The following is a 24,943-nucleotide window of genomic DNA, read 5'->3' as shown; positions in this document are numbered from 1 at the left end:
AAAATAAGCAAATCAATTAAAAAATTTTAAACAGAAGATTCAAGCTATTTTCCGCTGTATATCGCCTGTCATTTATGTTAACCCGCCGAGTGACACGGTCATGCGGGTTGCATATAAATACGTTTATTTTTACCTATGATGAACTAATAACAAAGGATTTGTACGTTATGGACACTTGAATGGTCAATTATCTCAAGACACTGGTAATTAAAAATTAAAGTGATATGATAAAAACCATCTAGGGTCCAAATCCTAATAACCCCCCAAAAATGAAAGAAATTGGTTCAGCCGTATTAGCGTGATGAGCGGACAAAATTTTGTACGTTCTCTTTTATATATATAGATAACTGATTGTCTGTATGCAATGATTATTTTTATATATATCTGTATCTTTATGTATATCTCATTCGGACGTTGTCTATTGCTTGTAAAGCTCAATGACAATAAAATATTCTATTCTATTATTCTATCCTATGTTATCTTGACTAGAATTCCTATGTTTTGATGAGCAGATAGTCTATACTTTAAAGTGTTAGAAATTTTTGCATCTTTTTGATCCCTTTACCCCAAGAAACATTTCTTTCCTTGCATCATCACCCCCAATGTTACTATATACCCCGCTACCCGCTCAACCCGCTTACACTGTCTTCCGACTGTCTTATGTCTAGTGTCTACTTCTTCCATTGATCTTGGAAGAAAAAATTGATAAACAGATCGTAGCGCTTGCAGTGGTAAAAGAAGAAAACAAGATTGTGCTTCGTGTTTGTAAACGAAATCAGCGTATCAAACTTGAAAATTGTACTGAGTGAGTGACACTTTGTGAAAATAATTACTTAAAAAATTTAATCTATAAACAAACTTAAATAACGTATTTTCTCTGAAATAGGTAGGTTGAATAATTCGGTTTCCGTATCATTTTACAGTGATGAACAATTACCGGTAATATATACAAGTCTGTTTGTGTGTAGTGTAAACCCTGTATAAACATATTCCCAAAGTCAACTACAGTCATTTTCTTAAAGAAATGTAAAATACTTAAACCCTATTCTTATGCTGATTGAAAATACCTCAGCATTCATATTATGGGTGCAGTTGTCTTTTTTCTTCTTTTGTGGAGAGGGAGATTAGGCTCATCGCCGAATGCTCTAAAGGGGTTTAAGTTCCGATAAGTCCGTCGTGCCAAACGTATGTACTAAATATGTGGACAAAGCCAATCTTAACCTATTCATAAGATATATATTGCAGGTTTCCTTTTGGCGCACCACTCGAAATAATTGTTGAAAAATTATAATTCTTTCAGTAATTTCCTTTATATTGTCTCCTGAAAGATTTGCGCTGGACAACATGAAAATATCTCACTTGACATAGATAAAATTCAAGGGGTCCACCAGAAGTAATTGTTAAAAAGAAATACAATTATTTTTCGATTTGCGTATCAATACGGCTTCCGGATGTATGGAATAAAACGTACGGTGTAAAATCAAACCAACCTGTGCTAGGTGCCCAGTGAAAAGCACGAACGCTATCTAACCTAGTCAGAGCAGGGCAAAGCTAATGAGCTCACGCTAGGGTGCGTCCGAAGGGAGCAGGCGTGTCAGTGATGGAGGGTATATGCATAAGTGAGGATAGTAAAAAGCAGTGGGTTTTGGCAGAGACATGAGTTTCAAAACAGTACTTATCATGGTTTCATACTAGTCACACTGTGCAGAAATACACCGTCGATGCAAAATAACATCTAATAGTCATCTTTCATATGCACTCAAGTACTTTATCCATCATAAAGCACTTGTAATGATTTTACACTAGTAACCTTACACTTCTAAACTAAAATACAGATGTATTGCTTTGTATAAAAGTCTGTCGGCTGCAGAAATGTATTCCTTGTAGATAGGTCTTTTCGTACAAAGTATTCAATTTTACTGTTAATCTTCCAAAATATGGTGCGCCAAGATTAAACCAGCACCAATATTACTGTCATATTGAAAGGCTGGTAGGGGCTAACAAAATAAATTCTCCTGAAGAGACTATTCAGGATAGTTTGGAACTTTGGGACCAATACAAAGTTAACTTAACCTAACCGAAAGTAACGTAATCTACTATAACCTAACCTAACCTGAACAGCAGAAAAAATAAAAATATACCAAGAAGATAAGAAATTTTAACTCAAAAAATTTCTGGTATCCCAAATCCAAAAATATGAAGACTTTTCAATTAATGGAATGCCATTTTACTAGTATACTCACACAAGAAGTTTGTTTCGTACCATGGAACAGTGGGGAGCCTGAGAGAAAAGAAGTCGGTCGATTTAGGAGCCATAGCTCAAGGGCGGGCGCTATTTTACGTGCTATCCTGTGCTACTGTTCCATGCATGAATTCATGATTTATTTACAGCTTTTCTCAGATGAGAAGCAACACGATACTTAGCGCAGTGATACCAAATTGCAGACTCCTCTTTCCCTTTTCTCTATCTAAGAATACAACAAATTAATTGAGGGTTTTATTCACATCATAAAATGTGTTGTTCTAGATGCCTTCCATTTCAACTCAGGCAGAGCATGTACCATCACCATCTCAGATATTGTTGAAACTTTTTTTTATAGCAACTAGACATGTTTTTAAGAGACTTACATTTTTTTGTTTTGTCGAAAAAAAAAATTCCCGTCAAGTAATGGGCCGTCAAAGACGGGGAATAAAGTTTATAAATTGTAAAAGACAAGCAAAATAGTCAACTTCGGAGCTCCACCATTCAGCTATGGAGACAGATTGAGTTATAATTCTTGTTGTGGTATGTACACTCATGTCCAAAATGATTGTCGCATATCTATAACTGTCTTCTTGTAAGAATATAATTTGATAATGATTTTGGAGGGTACTTTTAATACTGATACTATGTGTATAATCGGGAAATGTATATTTGTGGTAAATTTCATAGGAAAGGAAATATGAAAATTAGAATGAGTAAAACAAAATGTTGCCAAATGGACAAGAAAGGTTTATTTTCGTTTTATCGTTCTTATTTATTGCTCTTTTGACATGAAATTTTCCACATATATGTCTTTGCTGATTATACACATACTAACATTGTAAGAAATACCGGGTGAATTCGTGATCAAATTATATTCCTACAACTACATATTTATAGATATGCGACAATAATTTTGGACATGAGTGTACATAATGATATAAATAAACTATATTTTATTATAGTTTGCTTTGCGCATGCGTATCTTTTTGTACATAAATTAACAAACGAACGTCAGTTTATCTGAAAAGTCGAAGTTTGCGAATTTTTTTCGAGTACTTCCAGTTCGAATTTTAGAATTCTGTTTTCACGGTTGGTAAGACCTAGTTAACCGCTTTCCGAAAAGAAATTTGTATCGCTTCTGTGTGCAACTGTTTTGTCGCAAAAAATTCGAGAAACTGTAAAATTTTCAAAAATCGCCACCTTTGGGCGCCACTTTCTCGAAGACAGCACATTTTAAAATTCTGAAATTTTGCCAGATTGTTCAACTTTACATGAGTAATAAACACACCAAATATCATTCTCAACCAATGCTTCATGAATTAACTACAGCCTTTTGAAGTTAGCGAAGTTCCGTTAACTTTGATGTCAAGAGTTGGCAACACAGGAAACAATAAAAGTGCAACAATTTGATGATTTTTGTGATGAAAATGAAAGTGTTACGTGTGCCATTTGGGAAAACAATGATCTCGTTTAAAAAAAACTGTGCCACTTTCTGTTTTCGTATCGTACGTTGCTGGTTTAACTGTAAGAATTGTAATTCATGACTACATTAAGAAAATCCAATGAGAAATAATTGCTACCGAAAAACATCGTATAAAATTTCAAGATACAAATTCTATTTTACTTCATGTGGACTTCGCTGAAAACTGGACTGTTATTCTGCAAAGTGACATTCAGAGTTATCACCGGAAAAACGAGCAAATTTCCATCTTTACGGCAGTGGTACATTATTATGAAACAACTGACAGTTTTGTTGTAATAAGTGACGACAATACACACGATTTGGCTCGTGTACTCATAGCCATAGACAAGATTCTAAAAATGCTCGAAGGAAAGCGAAAATATAGGTTATAGAAAAAGGTTCGAATACGTTAAAATAGTTGTCAGTGATTTCTGATGGTGCTGCATCCCACTTTAAAAATCGCTTTCAAATGTTCGAGATGCAGACAGGTCCGATAAAGCAGTGCTTTTTCAGTGAAACCGGCCATGTAAGAGTCTCTGCGACGGTATTGGGGGGGGGGGGGGGTTTGTAAAGAATGTGACAACGCGGCATAACATTAGGCGAAGACAGATACACATTATTAAAACTGCAGAAGAATTCGTGAGTATAGTGCAAGTACAAACTCCGGGAATTACTCTCGTTTTGTTGCCTGGAACTAAATTCGACAATTTCCGAAAATAAAAATAAAAATAATGAAAAAGTGGGAAAGTGTGCGGCCGGTAACTGGTATTCAACGAAGTCACCTTTGGCTTTCGGAAAGTGGCGAAGATTTTATGGCAGTAACTGGTCACCGTGAACTAACTTCATGCTTCCCCCAAAATTGAACTTCTGCAATTCAAAGAGTAGATTTAAGAAATCTGCAAAAAGGAACTTTTGTTACATGAGTATATGATAACCAGTGGTGGCTAGCAGAAATATTATGATTAAATCAAGTATTACGTGAAGCTAAAGTGCTGTTTATGCTTCCACATGGACCTTCAGCAGGGTACAGGTTTCCAGAAGAGATAAGAGGAGTGAAAATAAGTGTTTTGTGACTACCGACAATGTGCTACGAGTTGTGAGTGCACCAACACGTATTGGAGCATCTGCACGGTTACATGCTGTTAGCGAAGAAGACACCAAGCAAGCAAATGATTGGTTCATGTGGGGGAAAAAATCAGCGAATTTTTTTTTTTTCCCGAAGACCATTTTAAGTAAGTTAACTTAAAATTTTTGTGTTTTGTTATCGTTATTTCCATCTCAGATTATTTCGGCTTAAGAAAACGGAGGAGTAGGGGTGGCTCATTTTAATATTTCAGAGAGCATTCTTGATGAAAATAATAAAAATCAGTCAAGAAAAGACTTATTCTTCATTTAATGAATGTGAATCACGAACATCATCGAATTGTTGCACTTTTATTGTTTCCAGTGTTGCCATCTGTGACATCAAAGTGAACGGAACTTCGCTAACTTCAAAAGGCTGTAGTTAATTTATGAAGCATTGGTTGAGAATGATATGTGGTGTGTTTATTATTCATATAAAGTTGAACAATCTGGCAAAATTTCAGAATTTTAAAATATGGTGTTTTCGAGAAAATGGCGATTTTTGAAAATTTGACAATTTCTCGAATTTTTTGCGACAAAACAGTTGCACACAGAAGGAATACAAAATTATTTTCGGAAAGCGGGTAACTAGGTGTTACCAACCGTGAAAACAGAATTCTAAAATTTGAACCGGAAGTGCTCGAAAAAATTCGCAAACTTCGACTTTCAGATAAACTGGCGTTCGTTTGTTAATTTATGTACAAAAATATACGCATGCGCAAACCAAATTATAATAAAATATAGTTTATTTATTTCCCTATGTACATACCATAACAAGAATTATAACTCTATCTGTCATTTGGTCCAGCGTTCTCTCCAATTCACAGAGGCACCTTGGTAAAAATGTTACATCTTGGTTTTGAAACTACCCCTGTTATCGTTTTTAAATATTTATAGAATATTCTTCACTCTACCAAACGTAGAAATCTGAGGGAGTCAGGTCAGAGCTGCAAGCTGGATGAAGCATTAAAGTCTACCCATGTCTTGCAATTTGTGCCAGCGTCTGGTGCGCAGTCTTGCATTGTCCAGAGGAAATTTAATTCCAAAGTCCTTAGGCATGGTCTTCTTATTGTAATTTCTGTTTTTAGTTTTTCTAAAGATTTACAGTAGGCCATCTGTTATTGTTGATGGAAGATTTTTTCCATTGTGAAGGTGAGCCAATTTTGATCCTAAAAGATGGTGATTATGATATTGTATTTGGAAAAGGAAAGCTTTATTTTTGTCTTGACTGGCGACGTTGTATGGGTCCATTACATTGACTGGCCTTTTGAAGAAGGGTCATAATGATAGACCCAAGTCTCATCACACGTTATGGTGATTTTAAACACCACAGTATGTGTTCCTTCAAAAGATTCAATGAAGTTTTTTTTTTTTTTTTTTTTTTTTTTTTTTTTTTTTTTTTCAAGTTTGCATCATTTCTCTTGTTAGAATCTTTGGCATCCATTTTGAGCACAATTTTCCATATGCAAATTTTGAAAGAATCCTAAGAGCACTTCGTTTTGAGATTGATAATTTTTCCATCAATTGACAACTCATTATTATCCAGTTATTATTAATCATTTCCTCCATACGAGCCAAATTTTGGTCTCTTGCTGCAGAGGAAGATCATCCCTTTGTCACTGATATAAAAATCATCTGTCTCAATCTCTCCAGGATTTCGTTTCCATACAAAGATTACAGTTTTGAATGAATTACTGTAGCTGAAATGTCTCTGGACTTACACAGGGACTCAATCACCGACCCTTGTCGGATTCTGAGAGAAAATTAAAAAGATATTTTAATTTTGATTACAGATTTAAAAAGAGAACTGTTTTGTCTATCAGCTGCAGTAATTAGGTTTTTGCTAAGGTGCATCATTTACTGTCCATCAGGGTTGGCAAAAATCATGGTTTTTATTGAAAAAAAAACAGGTTTTTTTGGTTTAAACCCAGTTTTTTGGCTTTAAACCAGATTTTTTTTGGTTTAAATAATTTACTCTATGTATTTATATTAGATGTGGACAGAAATTAGTTTGTTTCGCCTTGGTGTTATTATGCAACAACAAGGTTATGCTGGAGGGGGTCACGTAAGCTTAAAGCGGAATCCAAACCGCTTCTCGACTTACATCCAAGAGAAATTGTCCATTTGGACACAAAACCGGGATTAATTGGTCAGAAATGCGATTGCCGACTCACTTACGAAGGACTCCTGATAAAAATACGTTGTACTGATCTTTACATAGGCGTTCTTGTTAATATAATTGTCAAGAATCATTTCAAAAGGACAAAAAGATAAACTGTTACACAAGTAGAATTATATATAAATCGGGAAACTCCCGCCTTAGCCATTGGGAAAATCCTGTTATTACTTTAAATATATTTGTATGTAAAATTTTAAGGTCAACATATCATAATCACTACGCTAAAACTAAGGTATTAAATTACAAATTTGGTATGTAGATATCATTCAATAAAATTAAAACAAAGTCAAGTACAAATTGATGTTGGAAGCTACGTAGGCAGTTAATAAATTTTGCCAATTTCTATCAATAAGAGGCAAGCTTGGCTTCTTTATAAAACAACATTCAAGTAGAAATATATAATTTGGTTTCATTTCGTATGTTTATGCTTAACATACTTATGAAATACAAAGATTATCACGGAGAAGACTTTCGCTTAGAGGGACACCTCGAATCGCTACTTGGTTTACACTTGAAAGATGGGTTGTGGTTCGACCGAGAATTGAACACGGGATCCCTTGATTAAAAGGTGAAAAGTAGATAAACGTAATGCGGATGATTTGATATGTGGAAACGTCACCATTAAGTTCACACGATATAAAGCATTTTTCTTTCTTTCTTTTTTCTTTTTTTTTTTTTTTTTTTTTTTTCTTTGGTTTAAACCAGCCACCCCTGCTGTCCATATCTTGTAAATAATAAGTCATGTAACATTGATTTAAGCTACTATCATTCTAAATAAAACAAAAGTCAGAAGATGAGATATTGTGCATTTTTTAATCTCTTTAAATGAGAAGTCTAACCTAACCAGATACTAGAAACTGATAAGAATAATGTGTCGTTAAATTTGTACAAAATTCCCATATTTTTTATGTCGTAGCTCTATTTTGGAAAGAGGAAGGTTCACAGGATATTTTCAAGGTTACCCTTAATAACAGGCTTTAAAAAAAATAAATAAATGAAAACGAAGAATTTTGAATAATTTCTAACCTCATAGCAGAACATGCCGCGATCTGTGATGTGATCACAGAAAATTTGCCATGCCTGTGCAGAAGAATTGCCAGAGGAGAAAAAAATAGCCAACAGAAAAGTACAAAAACATACCTGCTATGTGTAGATGTCTTAAGTGGACGGACTACTCGCATACATATAGTTTGAACTGTTTTTTACGTCGCGTAAAGCGTATTTTTAAGAGTCACAAGTGTTTGTTCTGCAGAAAATTTTTGCAGAAAACGTTTGACTTACAAAAGCTCATCGCAGAAAGACAAAATTCTGCTATCGGCTTTCTAAATAGAGATAAACTATTACTCTTTTTGCATAATAGCGTTGGAAGAAAGGAAATATTCGAACATTTGTGTGCTTAGTTTCTTACCATTATGAGTGGTACACTTTTCTAAATAATTGTTTTCATCGTTTATATGCTTATAATTCAATTTTCGAGAACAGAAGCCCAAAAGTGAAATTCTACAAACTACAAAAAGATCGGTTGGTGTTTTTTCTTACTGTACGTTATAGTTTTGGTGGTGAAGAACGTTCCTCCTTGAACATTCAAAGAAAGATATAGCAGCAAGAAGGGTTATTTAGGAACACCCTAGAGAGGGTTGAAATCTATATAAATAAATATGAAAGTGACTATATCTGTTACTTCATGCCTCTTGAACCAGCCGACCGATCTCAAGGAAATTTGCCACATAGATGAGGTTCGGGCCTGGGATTGCTTTTTAACATTTCACTTTGACGATGCATCAAATTGGTGAGAGAAGAGATGATGTTTAAAAATGAACGATATTAGTGTCGTGTCCATATTTTTTTTTAAGGTCGCTGAGATGAATAAGTAACACTTCTGATGCCGTTTAAATCCAAATTCAGCATCACAACTGGGAAGAGGGAAATATACCTATAAAAATGATCGAAAATGACTGGCAAGACAAAAAAAAAAAAAAAAAAATCGACTATCAGAGTGCTCTTGAGTAATAGTAAAAAGTGACTGACTAAAGGAACATATTACTGATTTTTTCTTATTTTAACCCATGAAAGCAGGTAATTGACGCTAGTTATATAAATAATTTTAAAATATATATATAGTCTTTCAAGCCACAAGGTTAGTGCTTATTTTAATTATTAATATGTATCCTATAGCGTTTATTGACAAATATGACTTTTTTTCAGAATGGCATTGGTGTGAAAGCAACATCTCTTATTATTTTTATAAGATGTGAAATAATTCTTATCTGCCACCACTCATTGTTATAATTTCTTTACAGAAATATGGGCAGCAACCAGTTGTATAGTTTGACGTGGGGAGAATTTGGAACATCATTGATGTCAGCAGTTCAGCTGTTGCGATGTCATGGAGATTTGGTGGATGTCACTTTGGCGGCTGGTGGTCGTAGCTTTCCAGCTCACAAGATTGTGCTTTCAGCTGCGAGTCCTTTCTTATTGGAGCTTCTCAAGGTTCGCAGTTCCTTCCAACAGCTTTGCATATCTTCGAGGTACATCTAGATACAAAATGAGTTAGGATGATATTCTGTAATATGACGTTCCTCTTATTTCTCACTTGGTGTGCAAATATAGTGATACCATAATTTATGTAACATGATTTCGAATAAACTTTGGAGTATAAGGAAAAAAAAAAAGATCTTTGAGTATCATATCGAATCAAACTCCATTAATATATATGTTTTTTTTTTTCTTCTTTTACAAGTTTCTTGGGTAGGAATTTTTCTATCCTACCATTAACTTAATACTAGAACTTTCATATTTTATAATAGAATTTTACACACACAGATATATATACTGCTTACTTTAAGGAAAGAACGCAGACAGAGAGTATTTCAAAGTAAAAATGTAAGGCGGGGATCAAGACGGATGGGAATGGGGAATGGAGGAAACTTCATAACGATGAACTGCATAATTTGCACTGTTTACCTAACACGGTCGTTAAGTCTAAGAGGCTCAGGTGGGCGGGTCATGTAGCCAGAATGGAAGATAGTAAAAAGTCTTTCAAAATTTTAACTGAAAAAAGACCTAGGTGGAGATAGAAGGACAATATTAAGATGGATCTCGCAGAAATTGGAATACAAACTAGATACTGGATTCACTTTGACTAAGAACAGAAGTCAATGCAGAGCTTTTGTAAATATATATATATATATACATATCCAGAAGCTTTGACGACACATCCGTCAAGAAACCTCTATACGACTAAATTGTTTTAAAAAGTAAGTCTGCCTTCTTCCTCCTCATGGCAAAATAAACCTAAAGATCTCCTGAACCACCCTTGATTATTCCAGTTGATACTATCTAAAAGGTATTTAAAAATCTGTGCACACAATATATCACTGTTATTTAAAACTGTATACGCCACTACTAATGTTCACGTATTGAACACTTAATTAAAGTATAGTAAAAGCAGAAAATCAAAAGTCAACTGAAACGGATTTACAAAAATGTTTTAGAAGTCAGCCATTTTAATGCATTGGTAGATGGTAACGAACTATGAGAAATGTTGCTAAGTACTACAACAGAAAATGCGCTGTATCAGTGGTTGCAGATGCTGATATACAATGCAGCAGCCATGAAGATAGACAAAATCGGTTTAAAAATACTGTAAATATGTGTAATTATATAAGTATTTCCTTATAGTAATTATATATGTATTTCCTTTCTTTATTTTCTTCCTCTTTCCGAAATTATAGCCCAGATATGCCGTTAGATTTATCAGAGCACACTTCAAAAGGCATAGCAGAAGACAAACATTGGGGTGATAGTGAAGTATCGTACATTCTGTTAATAGATATAAGTACATTAACTCTTCATGTGATTCTTTTAAAGTAAATTCAGAGTAGTGTTTAGTGTCAACGGAGTACGGTACTGGAATGTTAACGGTAATATAAGTTCACGAAACGATGGAACAATGCCTTAGTAGATACGTATTTAAGATGACAACAATAAGTGATTAAAACATATACAGAAAAGTTAAAATCGTGGGTGCTTTTTTTTTTTTTTTTTTTTTTTTTTTTTTTTTTTTTTTTAAATCAACATTGGAATCCGTATCTGATTTCTTAAAGGGTTCGCTAGATGATGGAGTTGTATCAGTCGTTGATATACTACTAGACAAGGACGACCTTTCTTTTGCACACGTTTTAATTGTTTATATACATACTTCTGCTGGTTTATACATTCTTGTTTCTAATTGGTTGAAGAAATCTATAAATGTTTCCACATTAGCAGACGACCTCCCTGCTAGTCTACCAATGAAATAAGGTCGTTATTATATCTATTACTTTCTTGTTTATGAGTGTGGAACCACATTTGTCAATTAGCGCTAACAATGTGCACATGTATTTCTGAATAGTTTCCTTCTTCTTTTGTACCTTAGGCTGAATCTTTGTATGAATTGACTGTTGATATTTCAACATAGCTAGCAGTGAAATCTTCGTTTGGAAATTCGTCAGTTGAAATCGGCTGAATTCTTTCTGTTTCAGGTATTGCTTCTTACATGTTAATAACCTCAAGACATGTTAGTAAAACAATCCTAATATTTTATTAAAATTTAATCTATTATTCATAACCAGTAATCGTATGAAAAAGTGCTTATTATTCACAATGAATACAACAAAAAGTAAACTACACTGAATTTCACTAAGAAACAAACCAACTCTATGGCCCACAGAACCTGAAGGTTCAATGCCGCATTCACACAAGCTCATTATTCACTTCTGTTCTTAGTCAACTGAATCCAGTTTCTACTTTATATTTCTACTAGCAGCGTTCACCCCGCTTCGCTGCGGTCACCCCGGAACGCAATAAACTTTGTTACTTAGATAATTTTTACTTTTTCGCTTTCAAGTGATATGATAAAAACCATAGAAGATTGCAGTAAATCTTAACATTATATCGCCTGTCATTTATGTTAACCCGCCCCGCTTCGCTGCGTTCATCCCGGTGCTGGCATATTGTAAAAGTGTCTGTAAAAATAAGCAAATCAATTAAAAAATTTTAAACAGAAGATTCAAGCTATTTTCCGCTGTATATCGCCTGTCATTTATGTTAACCCGCCGAGTGACACGGTCATGCGGGTTGCATATAAATACGTTTATTTTTACCTATGATGAACTAATAACAAAGGATTTGTACGTTATGGACACTTGAATGGTCAATTATCTCAAGACACTGGTAATTAAAAATTAAAGTGATATGATAAAAACCATCTAGGGTCCAAATCCTAATAACCCCCCAAAAATGAAAGAAATTGGTTCAGCCGTATTAGCGTGATGAGCGGACAAAGAATTGTACGTTCTCTTTTATATATATAGATGTCTGTGAAATCCATCTGTTTTTCTTCTTATCTGTGCCTAAGTCTTCCTAATGGAATTTTTTCCTATTGGGCTTCCAGTTACAATTTCGGAAGCTGACTGATTCTGAATCTTTCGAAGATCAGTAATCTGGCCGATTGCTTTTCGTCTGTTATACGTAGTCAAAGAATATAAACTCCAGATGTCCATTATTTCTGATGTACTTGACCCATAAACCATTTCATTGTAATTCACGTAGTTCCCTTGTTATGGCATGATACACAGCTAAAGCCGAAAATTATCTATCCATCAGAAGTCATACCTGCACAGGAATGCATGAAGCTAGGTTGCCATGCTGCAAGAATCTTGTAGTTGTCATTAAAAAAATCTTGCAACCTTATCTTTGTATTTTACTGTTTACATTTTGCAACTTTCTGAAAGCAAGAAGGATATCTCCATCCATGCAGCACTGCATTCTAGTGGACAAATAGTGCACCTCCTCGTTAAAAATGTGTATTTTGGCGCGGTTTCTCTTCCCGTCCAAAAGAATCCGTCGTTTCGGAAGCTGCTTTTTTTTGTCAGTGAGAGGGCGATAGCACGTAGCAAGCATGACGACCCAGAAAGTTGAACATGGTTTGACTTCTTGCAAGATGAAAACATTGTTGCAAGATTTTTTTTAATGACAGCTGCAAGATTCTTGCAGTATGGCAACCTAGCTTAAGTGACGTAAAAAAGTAGAAAGAACAAAACATGTTCTGGCAAATAGAATTAAATCATAATACAAAGAAGGAATTTCATCAGAAGATTAGAGAAACTTGGACATCATCTGTCAATCAAAATGTTCCTTCTATAGTATATGATATATTGCTATGTTTCTTCATACAAACATCTTTCACGTTATAAATAGACGTATATATATTATAGTAACAGTATGTCAATGTTTGATTTCATGTACTTCTTTGCAGAGTACACCATGTCATCATCCGGTAGTGCTTTTGGCTGGAGTCACTGCCCATGATTTGGAGGCTCTCCTAGAATTTGTGTATAGAGGTGAAGTTAGTGTCGACCCTAATCAGCTTCCTTCGCTCTTACAAGCTGCTCATTGCCTTAATATTCAAGGATTGGCACCAGGGGCCGTACATCCAGAGGTGTGTTTAGGATACAAGAAATTTATTTATTTAGCTTTATGAAATATTTATATTGATAAATGCAGATAGCATAAAGGGTGTCACAATATTTTAGGAGTGGATTCCTTACATGGAAATAAGAAAAAAAGTTCATATGGACGTTTGCTCGGAAGTGTATAGTTTCGTAGTTATAAGGTGCCGAAAACGTGCAAAAATGAACTTTAAAGGTCCATAGTTCCACTACTGCAGGAGCGGTCGTAGTCGGGTCAAGACATTACTGAGGAACTGGTATGTGAACTATCCAAATATCCATCTTTCAGAACCTTCGGTACTTGCACAATCATTTTTAGAGAGGCTGTTTGGGAGTACTTGATCACTTTCTGCCTACCTCTCTAAAAATTGGTGTGCAGGCACTGGATCATTCTTAAACATGGATAGGGGATAGTTCATATACCAACTCCTCTGTTTCTACGATAGGTCCCATAGTAGTGGAACTATGAACTCTTGAAGTTCACTTGTTTCACGTTTTCGGCATCCTATAGCTCCGAAACTATCCACATTTGAGCACAGGTCAATACGAACTTTTTTTTCTTATTTTGATGTTGAGGAATTTGTTCCCAAAACATTATGACACAGTTTTATAACACCCTGTATACGAATTGCTGATGCAGAAGTAATGTAAATAAAGAAATAAAAGAATGAGAAAAGATAAGGGGAAGCTAATCCAGTCAGAACTATTACCCTACCTCCCTAAGACCCATTGGGAGGCGTCTTCCTGGCTTACTGTGGACTAAAGATGAAATAAGGCTAGCCATTTTGAGAGAAAAAGAAATAATTCTCATCTTAAATCTTTCTATGCTTCCTTTATTTACTATCATGCTTTATTCAACATAATACTTGTGAATTCTTTGTTCCGGGGCCAGCCGGCTTGTCTTGTTTGCAAAGTGACATTGCCTTTCTCTCCTAGGTTATTATGCAACCAAACTTGTCAGCAGTTTTATTTGGGTTGATTTACATCAATCATACAAACGAGTAGTATCGCACTACAATGAACACACACACACACACACACACACACAAACAAAAAAAAAAAAAAAAAAAAAAGTAATATAGTACAGATCCACGTATTACCATATTTGTGGGAATATAAGCCGTACTCTTTCTCCTAAATTTTGGCTTGAAAAATAATGGTGCGGCCTATAATCGAGACTTTCCCCCTCAGATAGTAACTCGTCAGTTTCAAAATGGTATGTAACCGTGTCTTGTGGGTTGAAATTAATACAATTACAAGTTACTGCGGTTGCGTTGGTAAACTATCAAAGACTTAAAAAGAGAATAGCAGAAATCCTTACCTTTTTCGCAGAAATTGTCACCTTCATTGGGTACCGATAACTCCTTACACTGGCTCAAAAATCACTTGTACACTTAATACTTTTATTAACAGGAATACGTATCTTTGTTATACAGTATACTTATATACAGCACCTGTTCTCGAAAAAAGGAAAGCAACTTTCTTTACCAAAACTGCATCATCTTGTTTGTACCCACCCAAGTCAAGCACAATCACTTCCTACCATCTCATCATCACCAGCGTTTGATTCTTCACCCTCAATAGACGATCCAGAATGCTGCTCAGTGTCACAAAGGTCTGAGCTCCTTCGTGGCTAAGCGGTTAGCGTAGTCGCCTTTCGCGTGGGAGACTCGGGTTCAATTCCCGGCGGGAGCTCATGTTCGGATTCCACGTTAATCAGTAGGTCCACGTCTCATATAGCCTCGTTGCTGAACGGGTCGTAAACTCAAAATCAACTCAACTCAACACGAAGCAGGTCATCTTCAGCCCCATTAAGATATTATTAAAAATTCCATTTTTTTTTTCTCGTGAGACAGGTTCTTTCGAAATTGACCGACAAGCAGCTAAAATCCAAAGGCACACTTCTGACAGATGCACGTTGCAAACTTCCTCCTGGTGTCGAAGTTGCTTTGTTCATGATGTAATTTCTATAGAATTGTGTTACACTAGTTTTGAATGGATGACTGATACACAACTTTCTCGTAAATTTAGTAGTGTGGCCTATATTCGAAATTTACTTTTTCTATAAACTCGTGATAAAAGTTTAGGTGTGTCCTATATTCGCAAAAATATGGTACACATGTTAGTGCTAAAATTACGCTTACAGCACGTTCTCAGTTTGAGCAACATCCTTTCCTACAAGCTCTCAAGCATTTGACTTCAAGAGCTTAGTGTGGAATATGTTCCCAGAATTATGCAAACGGACTGTCTATGTAGGAGTGTATTCAGACACAGTCTGTCCAGTTTACTGAGAATATGGAGAAACGGTTTCCTAAAATTGAATAAGACTCCCAAGAATAAAATTCACCACCACTCTTAACTCTCTACTAAATTCAGAAATAATAGAAAAGTACTATAACTTCCAGTTTCAGTGTTTATTTACATGGAGCAAAAATGATAAAAAGATAGCAGAAAGCTGTTTATTTGGAATCAATTTAACGTTCTAAGAGTAAATACCATCTTCTATCTTAACCCACAATTCAAACCAGAAGTGGCAGAAATCAGTTACTACCGGTTTTAACGTTGATCACCATAGAGTATAAACGATATTAGATTAAGAGAAACAGTTTCCTGCATTCAATAAATGTCCCAATAATATATTCAATCTTCAGTGTGATTTCTCTACTAAAATTAGGAGTGGTGGAAATTACTACTACTACTTCTGGTTTTAGTATTACGCGAGAAACTATCACGTCATACAAACCAAACTCTTTCACGCGGTGTACACGTGGCGCTGCTCGTATTTGATTTTGATTGTACTTTTCTCCATATTTCGTCCCATTCCTGTGTGACGATCATCATCATAAGTATTCTGCCATTATTGGAGGACACTTGCCACAACTGACAAGCTTCCATGCTTCACCGTCTTCCGCTAACCCCTTTGTCTTCACGTACGATTTTTCTGTTCTGATATCATCCATTAATTGTAGTCTCCTTCATTCGCTCCCTCTCTTAACTGCTACCGTACCCTCAAGCACGTTCCTCATGATACATTTCTTTCTTAGCCAATGTCCCAACCAGTTTCTCTTTCTTTTCTTAATAATATCTAAAATTGTTCTCTCTTTCTCCTCCCCCCCCCCCAATCATCTCTAATACCCTCTCATTAGTTTTCAGCTCGACCCACCAACTCTCTCCACCCTTCTCCACACCCACATTTCGAAATTTTCCAGTCGTTTTTCATCATTTTTGCGTAAATGTGTTGTAAAAGTGGTTGTGATTTTCACTGTTTTCTGGTACTGTAATTATGGCAACGAGTTAATAGTAATTGAAAATTTTGCCAAACGTGAAGTCTAGCATATTTTTTATGAATATTAACAAACATTAACATATTTTTTTATGTGCTCTGAGACTCTTTATTCTAATGATTAATTTCTTGGTATTGTGGCATCAATTATTACTGTTGTCATCATGTGTCAAACTGAAGAACATAGGCTTCTAAGGAAATATACTTATTTTTTCACTTTAGTCCCTTTCTAGGAAAATACTGATATTAAAGTCACTATTTTAACTATTAAAGGTCATCGCCTATGCAAAAGAGCTGAAAAGTTGAAGATAACTGTGATATATAAACATAACAAATTTACAATTTGAAATATTTTACCTGCGACTGGCTTATGATGGCAGCAGTTTGTTACGTAAACAATACGAGGTAAGTAGCAGAATAAGAATCCCAAAGCACGCAAGGAAAGATGATTGATTAACACACAAAGAGTAAAAAGTGAATGACTGAACTGGGACTCGAATCCAAGATCTTCAGCATACCGTGCCGATGCGTTAACCTCTACACTATCCAATCTGCTTCCCAGAACAGCCACACACTCTCTCACTCCTGAGGTCAATGCTGTCCACTCAGACCACATTGCTTGTATGAATTCGCACCTATAGAAGATCTGGTGTGTAAAAAATTCGGTTGTTTCCTCATTTTCATTAATATATGATATTACAACCGTCAAAAAAGGTGTTCTCAATATATAAACACTGGATTGTCCAAGCACAGCAGCTAGAGTGTGGTACAAGCCATGTGGTCTGAGTGGAAAGTACAACTTCAGGAGTGAGAAAGTGTATGGCAGTTCTGGGTAGCGTAATAGGTAACACATCGGCATGCAATGCTGAAGATCCTGGATTCGAATCCCGGTCCACTGATCCGTTTTTTACTCTTTATGTGTTATTGAATTCGCAACCACAGAGGATCTGGTGTGTAAAACATTCGGTTGTTTTCACCTTTCATTAATACGAGATTATTGATTGTTTGTTGTAAAACACTTACATTTGTTAACAATACTTGTGTAAATAGCATGTTCTGTTTGTTGTAGAAATTGGATGAACTTACTTCTCCGTCATTAACTCATCAAGCATTGACAAGAGAAGTCATTAATTCGTTTCTTCCAATAAGAAAGAGAAGAAAACGTCGGCATAAAAGTTCAGGTGAGAATATCTAATTTTATTGGAAGTTTTTAAAGCAATTGTGTCAACTTAAAGTTTCCGATGCGTATGTAGTCCTTGATAGTAGACTGCTGTAGTATTAATATGTATTTGTTGCAAAGAATAGAAGGTATATTTATATCTTGTAAATAATGGCATTTTGTGAGATTTGCTTAATATTTTTACATGCTTTTCTTTAACTCACAATGGCTCACGCATGTCTTGGGTCAGCTTTGTCCTCAAATCTCGTAACCTTAGTTTAACTTATTTTCCGATGTCATGGACTAATGAAATTTTACACAGCGACGTAATGTTTCAGTAAATTAATATATACTTCGGTTAATTAAATTTTAACTCGGTAAAATATAAAAATAAATGAAGATAATTTGATTAAATTTTGAACTAATGGTTGATTTAAATACAGACTGTTATTGAAGATAGCATAGTGAAATAGAATTCTGATGCGTCCTTTATGGATTCTAATGTAGAAAATATAAAGAATAAATATGACCTGTACAAACAGATTTTGCGACATCTTACAATTACAAATATGATATACAGATCTTAACAATCATGAAGTGTTTAAATTTTAAGAATGAAACAAAGAGAATAGCGCTGTCGGCGGAAAATCTCCGCCTTCTCAGAACTTCTTGTTTTGAGTTTTAACATAACAATATCAAGAAAGGTATATCTTACGGAGTTAAGTATGTTGATCCCACGCAGCTGAATGCCATCTTGCTCGTTCCAAGCCTTCAAGTCCTACTGATGACAGCCAGATGATATCGAAGAAAGAAGACTAAGTGTCCGACTGATCGAAGAAGGAAAGACCCTTTGTTCAGGTTGACAACAGTTTACATACACCTCAGTTTTTGTTTTTCACCTGTTTGTTTTCTAATTTCGTATATTATTTCGATACTTTCACTCTTGTTTATATTTCCTGTTTTTCTGGCTTTCTAGAAAACGAGCTTGGCTGTTTTCCTTTTCAAATACAAAATATACATTTACAGTAAAAATATAAAATTTAATATACATAAGGTTAGTTTCCTTTTCTTGGGAAAAAATTAAACCAAGTGCTTGCTTTTAAAGCCATTGGTTATGTTTGCTCTCTCCATTGTATTTATTTAGTTTAATATACATAAGATTAATTTATATCACAGTAAGGCGGGTGACAATACAGTTCTTCATTATTATTTTTATGTATTTCTATATATATATTTTATTAAGTTATTTATATTGCTCTCTACTAACTATATATATATATATCCTATTATGTTATGCAACCAAAATTATCCCGAGTCCATGTCCAGTATAACATACTTCCTAAATTACGTTTCAACTTACGAAGGTACGATAGATTTCAAGAACTGATTGAATGTGAAAACACCGTGTAACAAAAAGTAAAAAATAAACTATATTGTACTAAAAAGTCAAATGTACTCTTAATTCTGAAGAAAATTACTCTTAAAAGAATATATTTGTGTATGACTAGAAAGAACAACATGGCGAGCGCTTTCATACACTTACATTATAAATTGATTGTATGTGAGAGAACTCCGAATGCTTTTGTTTCTAGACATGCATAAATAGATGTTACGTTTTGCTCTGATTGCTATTACTCTGTTTGTCTCGTCTAATCTCTTCTGTGTGATTTACGCCTGCTTTTAGCGTATACGTTCGCGTAATGCCCGCACCCCAACTTCAGAGATATTTTTTGGGGAAAAAAGTGACCCGCATAATGTACGCACCCTAAAAATCACAGCTTGAAAATCTAAGTTAGATCTTGTGGTATTTCTAATACGGTACCAATTTTCGTACTTCTGGCACCAGACACACTATTTAAAAATTAGAATAAATTATACAAAATAATAGTGGATTATTTTATTTTGTGTAAAATATAATATAAATTTAATATAATTTATGTTCGAGGAGAAAATAAAGGTAAGACTTAATTTGTTTGTTGATTTTAAATGCCATAAATTTGTTTTAATTAGTGGTCCTCATTTGCTTTTCATTTAACTATTTACCGATATTATGTAGGAAGTTCAAAATGATATTTGCTTCAAAAAAAATGTGACTGGAAATTGCGCGTTTTTTGAACGACCCGCATAATGTCCGAAAAAAAAAAAAAGTGCGGACATTACGCGAGTGTATACGGTATGTTTTAACTTTGTCATGGAAATAGCAAGTCAATAGTTACCGCGACTACTCGTGAATCCTGGGTTCTACACCAATCATAACTGCTTTGCATTCATCACGTGTGATGCATTGGAAGAATTCGGTACTATTTGTGGAGCTGCTTTCCGAACGCACACGTGAAAAAACGTGAAACAACAGAAGTGCACCAAAGTGTTACCAAATTTAGAAGACATTGTGAACTAGCGACACAAATACAGCAGATACAGAACTATAACATGAACACTAACAGTTATCCCAGGGTGTCTATCGGTCACGAAAGTCAAGAATGTCACGAAGAATTCACCAAGTCAGAAAATAGTCATGAAAGTCACGAAATTTAGCTTTTGGGTCACGATTTTTTTTTAACTGTTCAAATGTAAGTACAGATTGGAAAATTTTGTTCTATAAAACGTCAAAGTTCACCAGCAAAAATGTCTATGGTCGGCTTTAGACGCTACCAAATCGCAAGCAAAGTATGTTTTAATCGCATGGATGAAAATTCAGCCTAATTCGTACCCAAATTCGCTCTTGAAAATATTAGGAAATTTTTATTATTTGGTAAAGACAAGGTCACGAAAAAGTCACGAAATTTCATTTTGGAATTTTAGTAGACACCCTGTATTCGAATTGAACGGTAACAGTAATAATAGCAAAATATAAAATAACAACAAAACGAAACTTAGCAGCAATCCGAGAACACTGCATCCCCAGGAGATGTTCTCCGTATAGTGCGAGAGACAACACTGGCAAAATTTTATAGGTGGCAGTTGAGGACTAGAACATACTCTCGCGTTCTATTGGATACTGAAATTGGTAGATCCAGGATAAACTTCACGACTTCTTGCGACCACTATAGTTTTCCATCATAAGTTTATTCGTTTCCTCGCTGACATTGTGTGGTTTACGTTGAGAGTCTGCGTTAGAAACAATCTAACTTTCATGAGGTGTAACAATGAAAAATATATAATATTTAAATGTAATAATTAATTAATCCAGGCTTTCTCAACCTATTTCACATCGCGACTCTCTCCCCCTTTTACCGTAAAACACTGATTGTTAGTTATATATGAAGGGTAAGGGAAAAAAAGCAAGGAATGTCCATGTGTGTGCTTTGCTCTATCTGTTAATGACTCTTGGTACTATTTGACTATATGCCATGCATGCGTAGATGTAAAAATGTCCAAGAAAAGGGGCAAGAGATTTGACTAACTCTATTCATTTTGTACGCGATTTTCAATGTTAAAACGTCGTTTTCTCGAAAATACAGTTTTGTACATTTCTTCTTTTTTTCCCTTACCCTTCGTATTATCCGAAGTTCGTCAAACGGAATTACAGAACTATTTAAAACATAATTCACACAGTATATCCAAATGATGACATACTGAGTTAAATAGCTTTTAAACTCATATTTTTCAAAGATTTGTCTTCTACAGATTCTGTGTGTCACTATACTTTTACGTCTCTGTTTGTTGTATATGCATTATATCTTTGCAAATCACTCATAGCAGGCTAATCTCTATAGCAACCATAAAGAACAAAATATAGTGTTTGTCCGAGTGGTTAGTAAATAACAACAGTCTGTTTTAAAGCATAAAAAAACAAGCAATTTAATATTAACTACACTACATTTTTCTTCTTTTTCTTTCTTTCTGGCTCGTGTCAGATTTAAAAACACTTTTTGCCCTGAAGATTAAAACATTATCGTTACATCCCCCATCCCACCTTATATCAGATACTCTTGCCTGCGACCCATAAATGACTTTCGGTTTGTAAAAGCTGTATAATTATTTCTGCTTATTGCTTCCCTCGTTTGTTGGAGTTGTTTTTTTTTGTCAAAACGATTCTTTATTTACTTAAAATTTTTTAAATATTCTTTGGTGTATTTGGCAGTAAGTATGGAAATAAAGATCTGCCTTTAAAATATATTTTTTTTCTGCTACTAGATCGTAATTATTTACCTTTCTCACCTCATTTCGCGACGTCCTTAGGGATCCCGACCTCTAATTTGAGAAACTCCGAATTAATTCATTGTTACGGTCTGAAATATTCTGTTCCTGATATAAATTTTGAACTCGGCAAGAACCACGAGCATTAAGAAGTATGTACTTTCGAGAAACACGGTCCTCGTCTTTAGCTTACTTAAGTTTGAGAAAAGTTTAAAAAAAAAAAAAATGCGGGAATATAAAAATAATTGAAAATAATTCGAAATAAATTCGCACTTGACGTCAGATTGATACTGTGACACATGAATCATCGTTACAAAGTATAAAACTATTCATTTTTTTTTTTTTTTTTTTTTAACCGGCGTAAGTATGAAGTAAAAAGGTTACTCCAAATCGCATTAATTTTCCCTTTGTAAGAATTCAGTGAAGGGTTTAATTTTTGAATGTAAAACAAAAACAAACAAAAATGAAGGAAAAACCTTAAGTTTGCGTTCGGTCATTTCTTCTTCTTCTTCTTCTTCTTCTTCTTATTATTATTATTATTATTATTATTATTATTATTATTATTATTATTATTATTATTATTATTATTATTATTATTATTATTATTATTATTCCGTTAAACTTACATTGCCAATATTATGTTAACTTTCCTTAACATGTAATATCAGTTCAGATGATTGTTGAGGATTGAGAGTCCTAGTTGCACAAACATGTTCAGCTATTCTGATACAAATATTCCTTTTGGTTTGACCAATATATAATTTTTCACACTGACAAATGACATTGTAAATCCCACTGAATTGTAAGACTTAAATTAGGTATTTCCCAATTGATTTTGGGGGAAAACTTCTAAAGTATTACATTTTTCTAAAACATCCTTTATCTTTGCCGAAACCTGCGAAATCAGAGGAATACCAATCTTTTGTTACGATGGTTCATGTGCCACAGTATCTAACGTAATGTGTGGATTTACTCCCAATTATTTTTAATCCTTTTTACTTTAACACAAGGTCTTACCTTTTTAACCTATTTCAAACTTCAGTACACAGTGAAGATGAAGACCGTGTTCCTTAAAAATACTCCTTAATGCTTGTGATTTTTATTTTACTTGCTATATTGACTATTATCACCGCCTGCAATTTGTAGTCTCGATACTTCCTTTACTGTACACATTTTAATTAAAGGGACATGATGATAACCCAGTTTGAGACATGTACTATGTTCAAGGATTCATGTCCATCGGTTCGGCTGTGATGCGATCACAATAATAATCAACCGTCAGAGGTTTTCTGTAATAGACATTGGATTATCCAAGCACAACAGAAGTTGTGACACAGTCTATGTGCTCTGAGGAGTAGAATCGAAAAATGAAATGAAATATTTGAGTTTTACATCCCACGATTATACCGGTTATGCTAAAAGGAGACGGTGATGATGAGAAATGAATGAAATGGCGGAATGAAGAAAGTGGAAAGAAACAGGAGAACCCAGAGAAAACCCACGAGCACGGTATTTGTCCAACACAAAGTTCACTTGGCGCGAGCTGGGATCGAACCAGGGACCCCAAGCACCGGAGGTGAACGCTCTACCACTGAGCCACCGCACCCCCTAGTAGAATTGAAGAATGTATGGCTGTTCAGAGAATGAACTAGGTTCCACATCGGCAAGATAATCCGGAGACCTTGGTTCGGTTCTCAGTCCAATCGTGCATTTTTTTCATTCTTTGTGTATCATGGGATGAACCTCATTTAGTTTGCTGATTCGTAGATCCATCGGTAAATCTTCTTATAATGAAACATTGATTTGGCAAAGAAAGGAATATTATAATATCGTTTCCACGTACTAAAAATAAACATCATCATCAGCAGACAAGTATCAACACCAGATAGGTAACCCAAGGAAAGGCTACAACAACGCTATCCACAAAAAAGGCCAAAGACATACTACAAAGTTTTGGTATTAAAAAAGCCGCAGCACGCTGGACAACAATCAGTCTGGCTAGATTGATTATCTTTTTTTTTTTCTTTCTTTCTTTCTTTCTTTTTAGCTGCACTAGCCCTAGAAACCTCTTACTTTTTTTGGATGCACTGGGCCGTGAAATGTACACATCTTTTTCTTGATTGGGCCCTGAGAACCTCTTACTGCTCTTTTGGCTGCTCAGGGTCCTGAGGCTCACTTAACCTTTCTCTTGGCTGCGGTGGGCTCTATAAACCTCATATACCATACCACTATAACTCTGCACTGTATTAAAAGACGGTAATAAGTTTTTAAAACAACATTATAAAGAGATCCTGTAACATCTGTATTAAGCAAGGTTTGTAATAAAATGGTTTAAGAAAAAAAAAATCCCCATACCATCAGTCTTCACCGACCCATTACAAGAACGTTACAATATACAGTCCGACTTCGCCATTCAAGTAAACTACAGCGCCACTTGACGCGTAAACTTTAGCAATATATAGGCAGGAGTGGTCTTCCTTTTTAGGTTTTTAGGGCAGCTTTTCATTTCAGTAATCACTAGCAATCAAGTTATCTCTTTACTAGCTTGCTAGAGGGAATCATAAATAATACGTAATAATAGTAATCGACACAGACATATGATAAGCACCTCCGCGGGTCTCACAACCTGCTGGTCGACTAGTAGTCTGCAGTCCACACGTTGATCACTTCTGATATAGAGCAAAGTTTCTGTTCTCCTCTTCCCGATAAATTTGTTCCTTATTTATAACCTAGAGTTTTTTTTCATTTACTCTCACTTTTATGCACCTCGAACCGTCTTCATGGGAAAAGCAGTCTAAAAATGCAATTATTATTCAGGAATTAAAATTTGAGTTAGTAAGTAAGATACTAAGATATTGAAAA

The 24,943-nt window shown here is 34.9% G+C and overlaps 1 protein-coding gene across 2 annotated transcripts in view; it reads left to right on the top strand.

Annotated features, from left to right (window-relative positions):
* The first annotated feature begins 677 nt into the window (after window positions 1-677).
* Window positions 678-24,943, top strand: part of LOC145671398 (transcription activator GAGA-like) — a 39,510-nt gene continuing 15,244 nt past the window's right edge. Inside the window, exons 1-4 of one of the 2 annotated variants that reach the window (XM_081740538.1) lie at window positions 678-805; window positions 9,309-9,498; window positions 13,307-13,489; window positions 17,852-17,963. In XM_081740538.1, the coding sequence (XP_081596664.1) occupies window positions 9,313-9,498; window positions 13,307-13,489; window positions 17,852-17,963 (481 nt within the window). In that variant the 5' untranslated portion in view covers window positions 678-805; window positions 9,309-9,312. Of the gene's footprint in view, window positions 887-9,308; window positions 9,499-13,306; window positions 13,490-17,851; window positions 17,964-24,943 lie in introns of both variants that reach the window. The other variant, XM_081740527.1, reaches the window with a different exon arrangement.

Source organism: Thermobia domestica, chromosome 2 (genome assembly GCF_964235325.1).
Source record: "Thermobia domestica chromosome 2, izTheDome1.hap1.1, whole genome shotgun sequence".
Lineage (NCBI taxonomy): Eukaryota > Metazoa > Arthropoda > Insecta > Zygentoma > Lepismatidae > Thermobia > Thermobia domestica.
Note: the sequence above shows the minus strand (reverse complement) of the source record. Positions and strands in the feature narration are given on the sequence as shown.